This window comes from Oncorhynchus masou, chromosome 19 (genome assembly GCF_036934945.1).
Source record: "Oncorhynchus masou masou isolate Uvic2021 chromosome 19, UVic_Omas_1.1, whole genome shotgun sequence".
Classification (NCBI taxonomy): domain Eukaryota; kingdom Metazoa; phylum Chordata; class Actinopteri; order Salmoniformes; family Salmonidae; genus Oncorhynchus; species Oncorhynchus masou.
This window is the reverse complement of record NC_088230.1, coordinates 4,391,857-4,408,914: the sequence shown is the minus strand read 5'-3', so window position 1 is coordinate 4,408,914 and position 17,058 is coordinate 4,391,857. Positions and strand designations below refer to the sequence as shown.

The 17,058-nt window shown below is 41.6% G+C and overlaps 2 protein-coding genes across 2 annotated transcripts in view; one reads left to right on the top strand and one right to left on the bottom strand.

The window, feature by feature from the left end:
• The window catches only part of LOC135505503 (opsin-5-like), a 35,734-nt gene extending 30,494 nt beyond the window's left edge, over nt 1–5,240 (top strand). Inside the window, exon 5 of the mRNA XM_064924581.1 lies at nt 4,875–5,240. Within this exon, the coding sequence (XP_064780653.1) occupies nt 4,875–5,240 (366 nt within the window). The remainder of the gene's footprint in view (nt 1–4,874) is intronic.
• A 5,180-nt stretch (nt 5,241–10,420) lies between these two features.
• mmut (methylmalonyl CoA mutase) overlaps nt 10,421–17,058 on the bottom strand; it is a 43,927-nt gene continuing 37,289 nt past the window's right edge. Inside the window, exon 14 of the mRNA XM_064924580.1 lies at nt 10,421–11,230. Within this exon, the coding sequence (XP_064780652.1) occupies nt 11,102–11,230 (129 nt within the window). The 3' untranslated portion in view covers nt 10,421–11,101. The remainder of the gene's footprint in view (nt 11,231–17,058) is intronic.

Below are 17,058 nucleotides of genomic sequence, written 5' to 3'. Positions count from 1 at the left end.
CAGTGTGTTGTGTGTGTGCGTGTGTGTGCGCGTCCGCAGTGTGATTCGAATGAGGAGTGCTGCTTAGTTATTTTATTCATGCAATGTGGAAGGCTTTTAAATGACAGAATGAATAATTTTGCATTTAGAAAAAAAAAGTTTTCATTGAATTTAAAATGTTCCTTCAAGAGCAGTTGAATACATCTTTCACATTCACTTTGTTCTTTAATTCATGCCCAGTGGTTAGGCCCAGTTTAGTTTTCCGCTCTCCTACGATGCAAACAGACAGATAATGAATGACCTATATGAATGACCTCTTTCTCTCTGACTCACAGCTTCACAGTCATTTTTTATTTTTGCCTTTATTTAACCAGGTAGACTAGTTGAGAACAAGTTCTCATTTACAACTGCGACCTGGCCAAGACAAAGCAAAGCATTTCGACACATACAACAACACAGTTACACATGGAATAAACAAACATACAGTCAATAATACAGTAGAAAAGTCTATATACAGTGTGTGCAAATGATGTAAGATAAGGGAGTGCAATAAATAGGCCATGGTGGCGAAGTAATTTCAATACACCAATTAAACACTGGAGTGATAGATATGCAGAAGATGAATGTGCAAGTAGAGATACTGGGGTACAAAGGAACAAGATAAATATATAAATACAGTATGGGGATGAGGTAGTTGGATGGCTATTTACAGATGGGCTATGTACAGGTGCAGTGATCTGCTCTGACAGCTGGTGCTTAAAGCTAGTGAGGGAGATATGAGTCTCCAGCTTCAGTGATTTTTGCAATTCGTTCCAGTCATTGACAGCAGAGAACTGGAAGGAAAGGTGGACAAAGGAGGAATTGGCTTTGGGGGTGACCAGTGAAATATACCTGCTGCAGCGCATGCTACGGGTGGGTGCTGCTATGGTGATCAGTGAGCTGAGATAAGACAGGGCTTTACCTAGCAAAGACTTGTAGATGACCTGGAGCCAGTGGGTTTGGCGACGAGTATGACGCGAGGGCCAGCCAACAAGTGTGTACAGGTCACAGTGGTGGGTAGTATATGGGGCTTTGGTGACAAAACTAATGGCACTGTGATAGACTGCATCCAATTTGTTGAGTAGACTGTTGGAGGCTATTTTGTTAATGGCATCGCCAAAGTCAAGGATCAGTAGGAGGGTCAGTTTTACGAGGGTATGTTTGGCAGCATGAGTGAAGAAGGCTTTGTTGCAAAATAGGAAGCCGATTCTAGATTTAATTTTGGATTGGAGATGCTTAATGTGAGTCAGTCTAACCAGACACCCAGTTATTTGTAGTTGTCCACATATTCAGAACCGTCCAGAGTAGTGATGCTGGACAGGCAGGGGCAGCGATCGGTTGAAGAGGATGCATTTATTTACAAGCATTCAAGAGCTGTTGGAGGCCATGGATGGAGAGTTGTATGGCATTGAAGCTCATCTGGAGGTTAGTTGTCACAGTGTCCAAAGAAGGGCCAGAAGTATAACAGAATTTTATCGTCTACGTAGAGGTGGATCAGAGAATCACCAGCAGCAAGAGTGACATAATTGATGTATACAGAGAAGAGATTCGGCCCGAGAATTGAACCCTGTGGCACCCCCATAGAGACTGCCAGAGGTCCGGACAACAGGCCCTCTGATTTGACACACTGAACTCAATCAGAGAAGTAGTTGGTGAACCAAGCAAGGCAGTCATTTGAAAAACCAAGGCTGTTGACTCTGCCGGTAAGAATGTGGTGATTGACAGAGTCGAAAGCCTTGGCCAGGTCAATGAATAGATCTGCACAGTAATGTCTCTTATCGATGGTGGTTATGATATCATTTAGGACCTTGAGCATGGCTGAGGTGCACCAATGACCAGCTCTGAAACCAGATTGCATAGTGGAGAAGGTATGGTGGGATTCAAAATGGCCGGTAATCTGTTTGGTAACATGGCTTTCGAAGACCATGAGCAGACCATAGAAAGGCAGGTTAGGATAGATATAGGTATGTAGCCGTTTGGATCTAGAGTGTCTCCCCCTTTGAAGAGGGGGATGATCGCGGCAGCTTTCCAATCTTTGGGAATCTCAGACGATCCGAAAGAGAAGTTGAACAGGCTAGTAATAGGGGATGCAACCATTTCGGCAGATTATTTTAGAAAGAGAGGGTCCAGATTGTCTAGCCCGGCTGATTTGTAGGGGTCCAGACTTTGGAGCTCTTTCAGAACATCAGCTATCTGTACTTGGGTGAAGGAGAAATGGGGGTGCAGGGCAGTTGACCGGGGTAGGGGTAGCCAGGTGGAAAGCATGGCCAGCCGTAGAAAAATGCTTATTGAAATTCTCAATTATAGTGGATTTATCGGTGGTGACAGTTTCCTATCCTCAGTGCAGTGGGCAGCTGGGAGGAGGTGCTCTTATTCTCCATGGACTTTACAGTGTCCCAGAACTTTTTTGAATATGTGCAACAGGATGCAAATTTCTGTTTGAAAAAGCTAGCCTTAGCTTTCCTAACTGCCTGTGTATATTGGTTCCTAACTTCCCTGAAAAGTTGCATATCACGGGGGCTATTCGATGTTAATGCAGTACGCCATAGGATGTTTTTGTGCTGGTTAAGGGCAGTCAGGTCTGGAGTGAACCAAGGGCTATATCTGTTCCTGGTTCTACATTTTTTGATTTGGGCATGCTTATTTAAGATGGTGAGGAAGGCACTTTTAAATAATAACCAGGCATCATCGACTGATGAGATGGGGTCAATATCCTTCCCAGATACCCGGGCCAGGTCGATTAGAAAGCCCTGCTCGCTGGAGTGTTTTAGGGAGCGTTTGACAGTAATGAGGGGTGGTTGTTTTACCGCAGACCCATTACGGATGAAGGCAGTGATCGCTGAGATTTTGGTTGAAAACAGCAGAGGTTTATTTGGAGGGCAAGTGTCACGAGAATTTCTATCCTCAATGTTCTAACTGAACTATTTTAATATCTCTGTCTGAATCCTGAAGGTTGTATATCTCCAGTTCAAAGAAACAGACAAAGTCTCAGCCTGCAATGGATCAGTACTTTATTCAGAGAGCGCTCTGTCTTCAAAATGAGAACAGTCTTTTTATTGCACACACACACAAATTAACTCACATCAGTAGAAACTCCACCTCGCTTTAGGTGGGCTGTATTTTTCCACAGTTCACATACATTGTTTATCACACTTCTGCAACATGTTTCATTATCTTCTGCAAGCCTAGCCGTTTCTAACAGTTTTCCTCCTCCCTAGGGTGGGGAGGCCTCTTTCCAATTATTAGTTTAACCGTTATCACAAGTCGACATTTCAGTTGTCCTTGAATGTCTCAACTATACCCTGCTTGTATTGCGAAATAGTAACACAATGGCCTAGTCTTAAAAGGTCTAGTCACACAGATTATTGGATTATGACTGACTAACACATTTTATACAATTATATGGTTTCAGGGTGGAATACTTTAGTCATTATCTTAAACATACAAATTCTTCAATCAGCAAGTTGGATAGGATGATATCTTTGAGGGTGCCCATGTTTACGGATTTGGGGTTGTACCTGGTAGGTTCATTGATCATTTGTGTGAGATTGAGGGCATCAAGCTTAGATTGTAGGACAGCTGGGGTGTTAAGCATGTCCCAGTTCAGGTCACCTAGCAGCACAAGCTCTGAAGATAGATGGGGAGCAATTAATTCACATATGGTGTCCAGGGCACAGCTGGGGGCAGAGGGTGGTCTATAGCAAGCGGCAACGTTGAGACTTGTTTCTGGAAAGATGGATTTTTAAAAGTAGAAGCTCTAATTGTTTGGGTACAGACCTGGATAGTAAGACCAAACTCTGCAGGCAACTCTGCCCCCTTTGGCAGTTCTATCTTGTCGGAAAATGTTATAGTTAGGGATGGAAATTTCCGGGTTTTAGGTGGTCTTCCTAAGCCAGGATTCAAACATGGCTAGGACATCCAGGTTGTAGGAGTGTGCTAAAGGAGTGAATAAATCAAACTTAGGGAGGAGGCTTCTAATGTTAACATGAAAACCAAGGCTTTTACGGTTACAGAAGTCACCAAATGAGAGCACCTGGGGTATAGGAGTGCAGGGCCTGGATTAACCTCTCCATTACCAGATGAACAGAGGAGGAGTAGGATAAGGGTACGGCTGAAGGCTAGAAGCACTGGTCGACTAGTACGTTCGGAACAGAGAGTAAAAGGAGCAGGTTTCTGGGCACGATAGAATAGATTCAAGGCATAATGTACAGACAAAGGTATGGTAGGATGTGAATACATTGGTGGTAAACCTAGGCATTGAGTGAACATGAGAGAAATATTGTCCCTAGAAACATTTAAACCAGCTGATGTCACCGCATGTGTGGGAGGTGGAACTAAAGAGTAGGCTAAGGCATATTGAGCAGGGCCAGAGGCTCTACAGTGAAATAAGACAATAATCACTAACCAGAACAGTAATGGACAAGGCATATTGACATTATGGAGACATGATTTATCCACTCGCTAGCTATCCCACCTGGAAAGATATTACTTTGTTTTTGCGCTGTTTGTTTGTTTAGAAGGGGATGATTTATTACAACTCTGGTTAGATATCAAAAGAGTACCAGTTTTGCTGACATTTTGGAAAAATATATTTATCCGGGCAAAACCCTATTTTACGCTGGTTCCACTACTTAGGGTCTTTCAGACATGGGGCTCAAGCATAGCTCATGAGTGACTGTGACAAAGCGTACAAGTCTAGATCACGAGAAACGCTTTAGTCCCTGTCAAATTTGGCTACCTCAGGTTAAGAAGTTTGACATGGAAACATAGTCTATTTTTGACAGGCAAACGCCTCCCCTCTCCTTTTCTCTCCTCCCCCTCTCCCTTATCTCCTCCCCCTCTCCTCTTCTCCCTAGATGGCAGTGTTGATCAGCTCTGGGTTCATCGTAGCCTGGTCTCCCTACGTGGTGCTCAGCTTTTGGAGTATGTTCCACACCAAGGGGAAGGACAGCCTGGCCCCCGTGGTCTCCCTGCTGCCCTGCTTGTTCGCTAAAGGTTCCACGGCTTACAACCCTTTCATCTACTACATCTTCAGACGCTCCTTTAGACGCCAGCTCCAAGTCCTGATCTGCTGCTCTGCCCAACCAGACTCACCTTCGTGTAGGGAGACAGGAGAGGGCAGGCAGAGTGTAAGGTCTGACCTACTACAGAGCTTTCCGGATGATAAGAATAGAGCTCCCTTGGTGGGGAAGTTGGGGACTGCGATGCTGGAAAGAGTCTGAGAAAGAGCTGACAAGCTCCTGTTAAAAAAGTATTGGAACACGGCCAGTTTGAACATTGGTCCGTACCCATCAAAGGGTTAAGACTGCGTGTGTGCGTGTGCGTTAAAGGGTCACAAACGGATGGGGTGCGAGTTAATCAACTGTGTTTCTTCACTGTCATTCTAGCACACACTACTAGGTCATAGCCTCGTCCTCGCCACGTCACTAACAAAGTAACACTTTACTTGAAGTCAACAGACAAAATGTATTATGATGCAGTCACAAGACACATCACATATTATAATCATTGTAATAAGGTATTATAAGGGCTCATACATGTTTATAAAAAAGTTGTGTTTTTTGGCTTGAAGTTAAAGGAATATCATGTAGAATGAAGCCCCCTAAAGGAAACTGGGTGAATTGCAACAACATTTGCACTGCCACAAAACTTGCAATTCTACTTGCGATGTAGAATTTTAGCAATCAGGAAATAGCAAGTCATTTTCTTATAGCAAGTCAATTTCTGAGTCTCTTTTACTTTCAGTTTTGCACACCATTTCTGCCATTGTTCATTGTGCTTGTTCATGCCTCTGAGTGACGCTGATGGAAGAGAGGGAGGGTCCTGCCTTCCAATTTGACAACAAGAGACAGACCAGCTTTTGTTGTCAAATAGGAGGACTGCACCATCATTATGTAACTTTGTGTGGGCCCCAATTGATTCATTTTTGAACAAATATTGTGAAACATTACACTATTACCGCAGATATATTAAGGACATTTTCTGAAATGAAAATGCAAAAATATTACATAATGCCCCTTTAAGTGTTATTGTAAAGTTCACTTTATTGTTGAAAGTTGTTGTGAGGTACTGTAGCATTGAACTTAAACTTCACAATGGTCACTATGGCCCTTCACAATGGTCGCTATGAGCATTTACAACGGTCCCTTTCTTCCTGTTTTGAGAGACTTGTTGGATATCGTAGCATTGGAAGGCTACGAGACAGCCTTCTTGACTACCCTCCCCTTGTCTAGAGTGTTCTGTGAGTCTGTCCCCAATAGAAGCCTCAGGAACCATCAAGTTAAAAGAGGAGAGCTAATCTGACATTGCACCCTATTCCCTACATAGTCCACTACTTTTAGACAGAGCCCTATGTAGCTAATATTATTCTGATGTGGCAGTGGTTGTGAACTATGTAAGGAATAGGGAATAGTGTGCCATTTTGGAGGCTGCTGGAAACTTCAGGAAGCGTTTTTCACATCTGACCTTGTTTGTGTGACCTCTAATGATTGTAACAGAGCTACTCTGAGAAAATGAAACGGCTTTAGAAAAGCATATTTTTTTCTCTGTCTTTGTTGCTCCTAAACACTTCTACTTCACAATAACAGCACTTACACTTCACTGGGTTAGCTCTAGCAGGGCAGAAAGCTGACTAATTGACTTGTTGGAAAGGTGGCATCCTATGAAGGTGTCACGTTGAAAGTCACTGAGCTCTTCATTGAGGCTATTCTACTGCCAATGTTTGTCTATTTTTCAAGAAAACCTTGAAAAAAATTGAAAATCTTGAAAAATATTATATCTTCTTTTCTCTGCATGCCCTGAAACTCAACTCCTCTGACAATAGAATGTTTTTTGTTGAATGTTGTTATTGTAATGGAGACCCTGAAATTTTGACATTAATAGATCCTGTTTCTCCATCTAAATTAATCTTTGTTTGTGTGCAAAATTCAAAATATTGCATTGAGTTATTAAAACCCCCTGGAGTCAATATCCACACCTTTGCAGATATTGAATTAGCATAATAAAAAAATCCCCATCAAAATGCATCCGTTTAAGCCAGATGTCGCACTTTTTTCACCCCTTTTTCATGGTATCCAATTGGTAGTTAGTCTTGTCTCATCGCTACAACTCCGTATGGACATGGGAGAGGCGAAGGTTGAGAGCCATGCGTCCTCCGAAACACAACCAAGCCGCACTGCTTCTTGACACAATGCCCACTTAACCCAGAAGCCAGTCACACCAATGTGTTGGAAGAAACACCTGCCGACCGTGTCAGTGTGCATGCGCCCGGCCCGCCACAGGAGTCACTAGAGCGTGATGGGACAAGGATATCCCTGCCGACCGTGTCAGTGTGCATGCGCCCGGCCCGCCACAGGAGTCACTAGAGCGTGATGGGACAAGGATATCCCTGCCGACCGTGTCAGTGTGCATGCGCTCGGCCCGCCACAGGAGTCACTAGAGCGTGATGGGACAAGGATATCCCTGCCGACCGTGTCAGTGTGCATGCACCCGGCCCGCCACAGGAGTCACTAGAGCGTGATGGGACAAGGATATCCCTGCCGACCGTGTCAGTGTGCATGCACCCGGCCCGCCACAGGAGTCACTAGAGCGTGATGGGACAAGGATATCCCTGCCGACCGTGTCAGTGTGCATGCACCCGGCCCGCCACAGGAGTCACTAGAGCGTGATGGGACAAGGATATCCCTGCCGACCGTGTCAGTGTGCATGCGCCCGGCCCGCCACAGGAGTCACTAGAGCGTGATGGGACAAGGATATCCCTGCCGACCGTGTCAGTGTGCATGCGCCCGGCCCGCCACAGGAGTCACTAGAGCGTGATGGGACAAGGATATCCCTGCCGGCCAAACTGAACCAACTGTGCACCGCTCCATGGGTCTCCCAGTCGCAGCCGGCTGTGACAGTGCCTGGACTCGAACCAGGATCTCTAGTGGCACAGCTAGCACCGCGATGTAGTGCCTTAGACCACTGCGCCACTCGGGAGGCCCCTCAGATGTCACACTTCTGCATCTGCGGTGAAAGGTGACAGAGCTAGACCGGTGTTGGTCAGACCATGAGACATCCTGAAAATCAGTCTTCTCGCAAAACGTCTGCAGTTTCCCAATGGCTTTGCCCAAAAAACTGACCCCTCTATGGAAAGATGAGATCCTCACGAACATGATGGTGATCACCATCTTTGGGACTTGGACAAGGATATCCAACTTCTGTCTGTAGCCAAACTTTAGGCGGCACACTAATAGGATGCCCACAGGCCTCACAAGACCTGTCTGAAGGTCCCCGGTAGCTAAAAACATTCATGGAACTTTATATATGGAGACTGTTTAGTGCCAAAAATGTGGTTAGATACATAAACAAAATGTTTCCTGCTTTCTTATAGATGATCTCTTTCTTACTTGTGTATTCACCTTTTGGATAGGGAATTCTGCTAGCTCCACTGGACAGAAAAGATTGATATTTTATTTCAAAAGCAGAGGAGCAAACTGCTTGCTGCTTTCAACTTAGATTTTTAGTGAAGATGTGGATTCAACAACAACGTTTCAACTGCATGGTCTTCATATGTTTAGCTGGTTTGCTTTCTGCACTCTGTTTCAGATTGCTTCATCTCTGACTGCCCATTCTCATAGTGTTTCTTCTATATTAGCGGAGGCTGGTGGGAGGAGTCCAGGCTCATTGCTACAAAATAGTAAATGGAACAGAGTCAAACATGGTTGCAGTACTTCTGTGTTTGATCCGTTCCATTAATTCCATTCCAGCCATTACTAGGCCATCCTCCTAGGCCTCCATCCAGACAGACAGATACTGTAGACCTGTCCAGAAATGTTAGCTCTTAGTCCCCTAGGTCAGGGTTTCAGACCATGAAAGCAACTTTTATGCTTTCAAATAGGCTGGCATTCTTCTCTTCTCTGGGTCCTTAGTGTTAAAGAATAAGTAGTCAATATCTTTTCTGTCAATATACCTGGTAAAAAATAATTGTTATTATAAACTGCGTGTGTCCAAGAACAGCCCTTGGCTTTATTGGCCATATTCCACAACCCCCGGGCCTTATTGCTTAAATAAACCCTCATATAAAAATCTGGATTTTTAAGATGATATATATTGATCCTGAAACGTGTTTATAGAGATAAACAACTCATTTGAACCATGATGGAATTTATTTCAGGTCTGTAAGAAAACAAGCAAATTTAGATTTGAAATTCCCTTTGAATTGCATCTTTGCCTTTTAATTGCACATCTAGCAAGTGAGGAATGTGAGATTTACTTAGGGCATTTTGGAATTGAAAACATGAAAAATGACACATACTTTTAGAATTACTTGGTGAGCTACTCATATGTGGGCTGCGAGCTACAGGTAGCTGTTGTTAGACCTGTTGGAGACCCCTGCCCTAGGTACTTCGAGCTATTGTGTAGGAATAACCAAATATGCTAGCAACTCCACTCTGAAAGGCAAGTTTTGCCATAATGGTTCATTCCAATCTGATAAAAATCAAGCTACAGAAGTCCTTAAAGGCTAGATGTTGTTTCTGGATGGGGTTTGAGTGTGGCTAAGCGGGGATGGACAGAGAGAAAGAGCTGTTGAGCTTTATGTTATCGAGAGCTGAGACATGAGCAAGTCAATGGCAATCAGCGGATATGTAATCAGTCTCCACAGCACTTAACTCTTATTCCAATAAACCGGATCAAGATATATAAAGACAATACAAAAGCTTGAACATAAAGGCAAAAGGATATCTGACCAAATACATACAGTAACATAGCCAGCAACGGCCCACTTTGTATTGTCTATCATGTCTGATCTGTCCTGCTTGAGGTAATCTCTCTATCAGTTAGAATCTCTAACTTGAGAAGTGAGAATCAGGCAAATCTCTTAACCCATTGTGACAAAATAAGTGATTTTACATATTGAGAAACATACAGGGGTCAAAGCTGCTCTTAGGACTTCCAAGTCAGAATTTGTTCCCGGTGTCAATGTATTAAATTTAGTCATTACCATTTGTCTGAGGGCGAGTTCTGGGGTTAAAGGGTCTGGCATGTTTCTCATTTTCACACAGAACAAGGAAGAGAGAAAGTAAAAATGATTGTGAGAGAAATGACCTAATATGCCAAATGACTATCCTATTGCCAGGTTGTTATTGTTAAAGATAATGTGTTCTCAACTTCTCTATAATCTACCTGGATAAATAAAAAGATCACACGGTAGTGTATCTGTAAAAGATACAGCGATACTACGCAGTAAAAACCCAAAGTCATTTAATCAAGAAAGTTTTGTTAAAGTTAATGATTGTATTGATCAGATTCAATATCTCATCTGAACCATGGAAAACCTTAAGCTGTTACAGCAAACATATCACATTATTTTTATTGACAACATAAGTTCAGTGACTTTAGATAACTAGATAACTTTTATCTAAAGTCCATGTTATTACGAATATTTCCACAATCTCCTTGTTCTACCATAATATCCTGTGCAGATTTCACACTATTATATTTTCAATATTTATTCTGTCTAATTTTATTTTATTTCTTTACCTTTATTTAACTCGGCAAGTCAGTTAAGAACAAATTCTTCTTTTCAATGAAGGCCTAGGAACAGTGGGTTAACTGCCTTGTTCAGGGGCAGAATGATTTTTACCTTGTCAGCTCGGTGATTCGATCTTGCAACCTTTCGGTTACAAGTCCAACGCTCTAACCACTAGGCTACCAGCCGCCCCATATCAGTGTTTTACAATCTATCCTTAGGGGAGTGCTCAGAAAGAACACGTTTTCAAACCCAGCACTTACTGTACACAACCAATCACCAAGTCCTTGATTGAGAAATGGATTGAGAAACGCTGATGAAGACAGACTAAGAGATCTGTAGACTAAACTGTATATTATTGGTTGTGGTTTAGGGCAAAATTCACACAGTCATTATGAATATATTCATGTCACAATCTCATAGCGCTATTCTATCATCCTGTGCAGATATCACACGCCGATGTTTGCAACTTCTTCCCATCGCTGTGTGTACACACACACACACACACACACACACACACACACACACACACACGACTATATTATTGAGTTATATTGTTCATCAGCAATCTGTCTACATGGCCTGGCGGATCTTGTCCAGGCTCTTCTCAATGTTGTCTATCACCTCTACTGCAGCCTGAGGGATTCTCGTCCCGGGGCCGAAGATACAGCACACACCAGTCTGGTACAGGAACTCATAGTCCTGTAGAGAAACATACAGCATGGAGTTATATACTGTAAAAGATACAGCACACACCACTCTGGTACAGGAACTCATAGTCCTGTAGAGAAACATACAGCATGGAGTTATATACTGTAAAAGATACAGCACACACCTCTCTGGTACAGGAACTCATAGTCCTGTAGAGAAACATACAGCATGGAGTTATATACTGTAAAAGATACAGCACACACCACTCTGGTACAGGAACTCATAGTCCTGTAGAGAAACATACAGCATGGAGTTATATACTGTAAAAGATACAGCACACACCACTCTGGTACAGGAACTCATAGTCCTGTAGAGAAACATACAGCATGGAGTTATATACTGTAAAAGATACAGCACACACCACTCTGGTACAGGAACTCATAGTCCTGTAGAGAAACATACAGCATGGAGTTATATACTGTAAAAGATACAGCACACACCTCTCTGGTACAGGAACTCATAGTCCTGTAGAGAAACATACAGCATGGAGTTAGATACTGTAAAAGATACAGCACACACCACTCTGGTACAGGAACTCATAGTCCTGTAGAGAAACATACAGCATGGAGTTATATACTGTAAAAGATACAGCACACACCACTCTGGTACAGGAACTCATAGTCCTGTAGAGAAACATACAGCATGGAGTTATATACTGTAAAAGATACAGCACACACCACTCTGGTACAGGAACTCATAGTCCTGTAGAGAAACATACAGCATGGAGTTAGATACTGTAAAAGATACAGCACACACCACTCTGGTACAGGAACTCATAGTCCTGTAGAGAAACATACAGCATGGAGTTATATACTGTAAAAGATACAGCACACACACTCTGGTACAGGAACTCATAGTCCTGTAGAGAAACATACAGCATGGAGTTAGATACTGTAAAAGATACAGCACACACCACTCTGGTACAGGAACTCATAGTCCTGTAGAGAAACATACAGCATGGAGTTATATACTGTAAAAGATACAGCACACACCACTCTGGTACAGGAACTCATAGTCCTGTAGAGAAACATACAGCATGGAGTTATATACTGTAAAAGATACAGCACACACCACTCTGGTACAGGAACTCATAGTCCTGTAGAGAAACATACAGCATGGAGTTATATACTGTAAAAGATACAGCACACACACCACTCTGGTACAGGAACTCATAGTCCTGTAGAGAAACATACAGCATGGAGTTAGATACTGTAAAAGATACAGCACACACCACTCTGGTACAGGAACTCATAGTCCTGTAGAGAAACATACAGCATGGAGTTATATACTGTAAAAGATACAGCACACACCACTCTGGTACAGGAACTCATAGTCCTGTAGAGAAACATACAGCATGGAGTTATATACTGTAAAAGATACAGCACACACACCACTCTGGTACAGGAACTCATAGTCCTGTAGAGAAACATACAGCATGGAGTTATATACTGTAAAAGATACAGCACACACCACTCTGGTACAGGAACTCATAGTCCTGTAGAGAAACATACAGCATGGAGTTATATACTGTAAAAGATACAGCACACACCACTCTGGTACAGGAACTCATAGTCCTGTAGAGAAACATACAGCATGGAGTTATATACTGTAAAAGATACAGCACACACCACTCTGGTACAGGAACTCATAGTCCTGTAGAGAAACATACAGCATGGAGTTATATACTGTAAAAGATACAGCACACACCACTCTGGTACAGGAACTCATAGTCCTGTAGAGAAACATACAGCATGGAGTTATATACTGTAAAAGATACAGCACACACCACTCTGGTACAGGAACTCATAGTCCTGTAGAGAAACATACAGCATGGAGTTATATACTGTAAAAGATACAGCACACACCCACTCTGGTACAGGAACTCTGGTCTGCTCTATTTTATGCAAACAAGAAATCTTAAAATTCTCATAAAATAGATTAAGGGCTTTCCTTGATGAAAGAACATTGGCATAATTAAATTACACTAACACATTCTCAGACCAAAATGGAATGAGGATGAAGTGCATTTATATTTTTTAACAGAACATGCAGAGACAACAAAAAACTTTACTAGAACCATTATCTTCTTAATACCAGCGGAGTTAACCAACGTGTGAGTCAGCAGATGATCTTCATAGGAAGAAGGGGGAAACACCATTCTACTCAGTGAATAAAAAAACTAAATATATTCACTGATTAAAAACACAGGAGTTTTGAAATGAAAGTCAACAGTAGCCCCAACAGGGTAGCACCATTGTCGTAGCCAGAGGACAGCTAAACTTATATACAAAAGTATGCACACACCCTTGGTAAATTAGTGGATTCAGCTTATTTTAGCCACACCCAGCTGATTGGTGTATAAAATCAGCACACAGTCATGCAAACTCCATAGACAAACATTAGCAGGAGAATGGTGTTGTGTCTTTCACTGTTAGTTTTTAATGTGATTGACTGTTATTTTATCAAATAATTACATACCACGTTAAAACTATTACGTCCTTAAATTACTCATGTAAGAATTAATTAAGTAGTAATCTGGGGCACCACGGAAAATAGTCCTAGAGTTACATACAGCTCCCGATGAAACTCTAAAGATATAAATATCTCTTACAGTCACAGTCACGTCATTAATTCTTATTTACCTTCTATCAGTCTCATTCTGAATGTCGCAAAATCCTTGGATGTCTGCACTAGCATAAATTATGAATCAGCGATATACAAATTGACTTAATTATTTATTTACTAACTAACTAACTAATCACACAGAATTACATAACACACAAACAGAATAGTTTACACATTGATTACTACATAATGTAAAAGAAAAGTCCCTAGTGGACTAAACCCATAGTCAGCTTGGCAGATAAAGATGGGAATACTTTGCACATGAGCACAACCAACCACTCATTCAAAATAATTGCATAGTACATATTTACGTGTGTACAGTTGAAGTCGGAAGTTTACATACACCTTACAATTCCAGACATTTAATCCTGGTAAAAAACATTCCCTGTCTTAGGTCACTTAAGATCAGCACACTTTATTTTAAAAATGTGAAATGTCAGAACAATAGTAGAGAGAATGATTTATGTGGGTCAGAAGTTTACATACACTCAATTAGTATTTGTTAGCATTTCTTTAAATAGTTTAACTTGGGTCAAACATTTTAAATGGAATTGTAGCCTTCCACAAACTTCCCACAATAAATTGGGTGAATTTTGGTAAATTTATACCCATTCCTTGCTCGCACACGCTTTTTCAGTTCTGCCCACAAATTTTCTATAGGGTACCTAACTTTGTTGTCCTTAAGACAGTTTGCCACAACTTTGAAGTATGCTTGGGGTCATTGTCCATTTGGAAGACCCATGTGACCAAGCTTTAACTTCCTGACTAATGTCTTGAGATGTTGCTTCAATATATCCACAGACTTTTCCTTCCTCATGATGCCATCTATTTTGTGAAGTGCACTAGTCCTTCCTAAAGCAGCAAAGCACCCCCACAACATGATGCTGCCACCCCTCGTCCTTCACGGTTGGGATGGTGTGCTTAAATTCTCCCCCTATTTTCCAAACATAACAATGGTCATTATGGCCAAAGAGTTCTATTTTTGTTTCATCAGACCAGAGGACATTTCTCCAAAAAGTACAATCTTTGTCCCCATGTGCAGTTGCCACCCATAATCTGGCTTTTTTATGGAAGTTTTGGAGCATTGGCTTTTTCCTTGCTGAGCGGGAATGAGGATGAAGTGCCTTTCAAGTTATGTCGATATAGGCCTCGTTTTACTGTGGCTATAGATACTTTTAGTAAGAAGGTTTCCTCCAGCATCTTTACAAAAACTTTGCTGCTGTTCACTAGATTGATTTGCACTTTTCTCACCAAAGTATGTTCATCTCTAGGAGAACAGGGTCTCCTTCCTGTAGCGGTATGATGGCTGCATGGTCCCTGGTGTTTATACTATGCGGACACTGTTTGTACAGATGAACCCGTTGCTGATTGGTGTCTTCAGGCGTTTGGAAATTGCTCCCAAGGATGAAACAGACTTGTGGTGGTCTACAATTGTTTTCTGAGGTCTTGGCTGATTTTTTAGATTTTCCCATGATGTAAGCAATTAAATTACACATAAGTTAATTAAGGTAGGCCTTGGAAATACATCCACAGGTATACCTCCAATTGAATGATAAAGATGTCAATTAGCTCTATCAGAAGTTCAAGTCATTACATTCTTTTTGGAATTTTCAAGATTGTGAATGGTAGTCAACAGTGTATGTAAACTTCTGACCCTACATAAATTATGAATCAGTGAATTATAAGTGACTTAATTGTCTGTAAACAATTAACTGGAAAAATCACTTGTGTCATGCAAACAAAACAGATGTCCTAACAGACTTGCCAAAACTATGGTTTGTTAACAAGAAATTTGTGGAGTGGTTGAAAAACCAGTTTTAAAATAATTGCATAACCTAAGTGTATAGTAAACTCCGACTTACATACTGTGTTACAATTCCAGTCTTTAATCCTTGTAAAACACTTGATCCTGTCTTAGGTCACTTAATTCACCAAAGTTTATTTTAAAAAGTCAAATGTCAGAACAATAGTAGCTCTGTTATAATGATATGTCGGACAGAAGTTTACATACACTCAATTAGTATTCTTTAGGATGGATATTTAAATAGTTTAACCTGGGGTTCAAATTTCGAGGTTAATTCCAAAACTTCCCACAATAAACTGGGTGAATGTTCCTGTGTAGTTTTCATCTTCTTCACTCGAAACACAAGTTTCAGTGTCCAGCCATTAAGTTCTCGATTTCAGTGTGGGGATGCCTTCTCTGGGGTTTGTTTTGTAGTTTCTTAAGACATCCGGTTCAGTTTTGGTCCTAGAGATTTAAATTTTGGAAGTATGCTTGGGGTCATTGTCCATTTGGAAGACCCATGTGACACAAGCATTAACTTCCTGACTAATGTAAATGTTGGTCAATATATCCACAGACTTTTCCTGCCTCATGATGCCATCTATTTTGTGAAGTGCACTAGTCCTTCCTTTTGTCATAATGTCTGTGCCCACATGATGCTGCCACCCCGATTCAAAAAAACTTATATGAAAAAAACATAACAATGGTCATTATGGCCAAAGAGTTCTATTTTTGTTTCATCAGACACTTCATTTCTCCAAAAGTACAATCTTTGTCCCCATTTAATCCACCCATAGTTGGCCCCAATGGAAGTTTTGGAGCATTGGCTTTTTCCTTGCTGGGGCCTTAGGTTATTCAGATATAGGACTCAGTTTTACTGTGGCTATAGATACTTTTGTCCTTAGTTAGCATCTTTACAAGGTCCTTTGCTTTTGTTCTTAGATTGATTAGTTTTCTCACCAAAGTATGTTCATTTTGTAACACTGGTCATTTGGTCACAGGATTGCTCTTTAGTACCCACGCGTCTCCTTCCTGAGCTGTTTAGATGGCTGCGTGGTCCCATATTGTTTATATTATTCAACTGTTTTACAGATGAGGAACAGTATCTTCAAAATTGCTCCCAAGGATGAAACAGACTTGTGGTGGTCTACAATTGTTTTCTGAGGTCTTGGCTGATTTCTTTAGATTTTCCCATGATGTCAAGCAAAGAGTATTGAAGTATTGGAGTATTGAATCACGCGTTACCATCTGCCAGTCCGATGGACGAATCTGGGTTTGGCGGATACCAGGAGAACACTACCTGCCCAAATGCATAGTACCAAATGTAAAGTTTGGAGGAGGAGGAATAATTGTCTGGGGCTGGTTTTCATGGTTCGGGCTAGACCCCTTAGATCCAGTGAAGGGACATCTA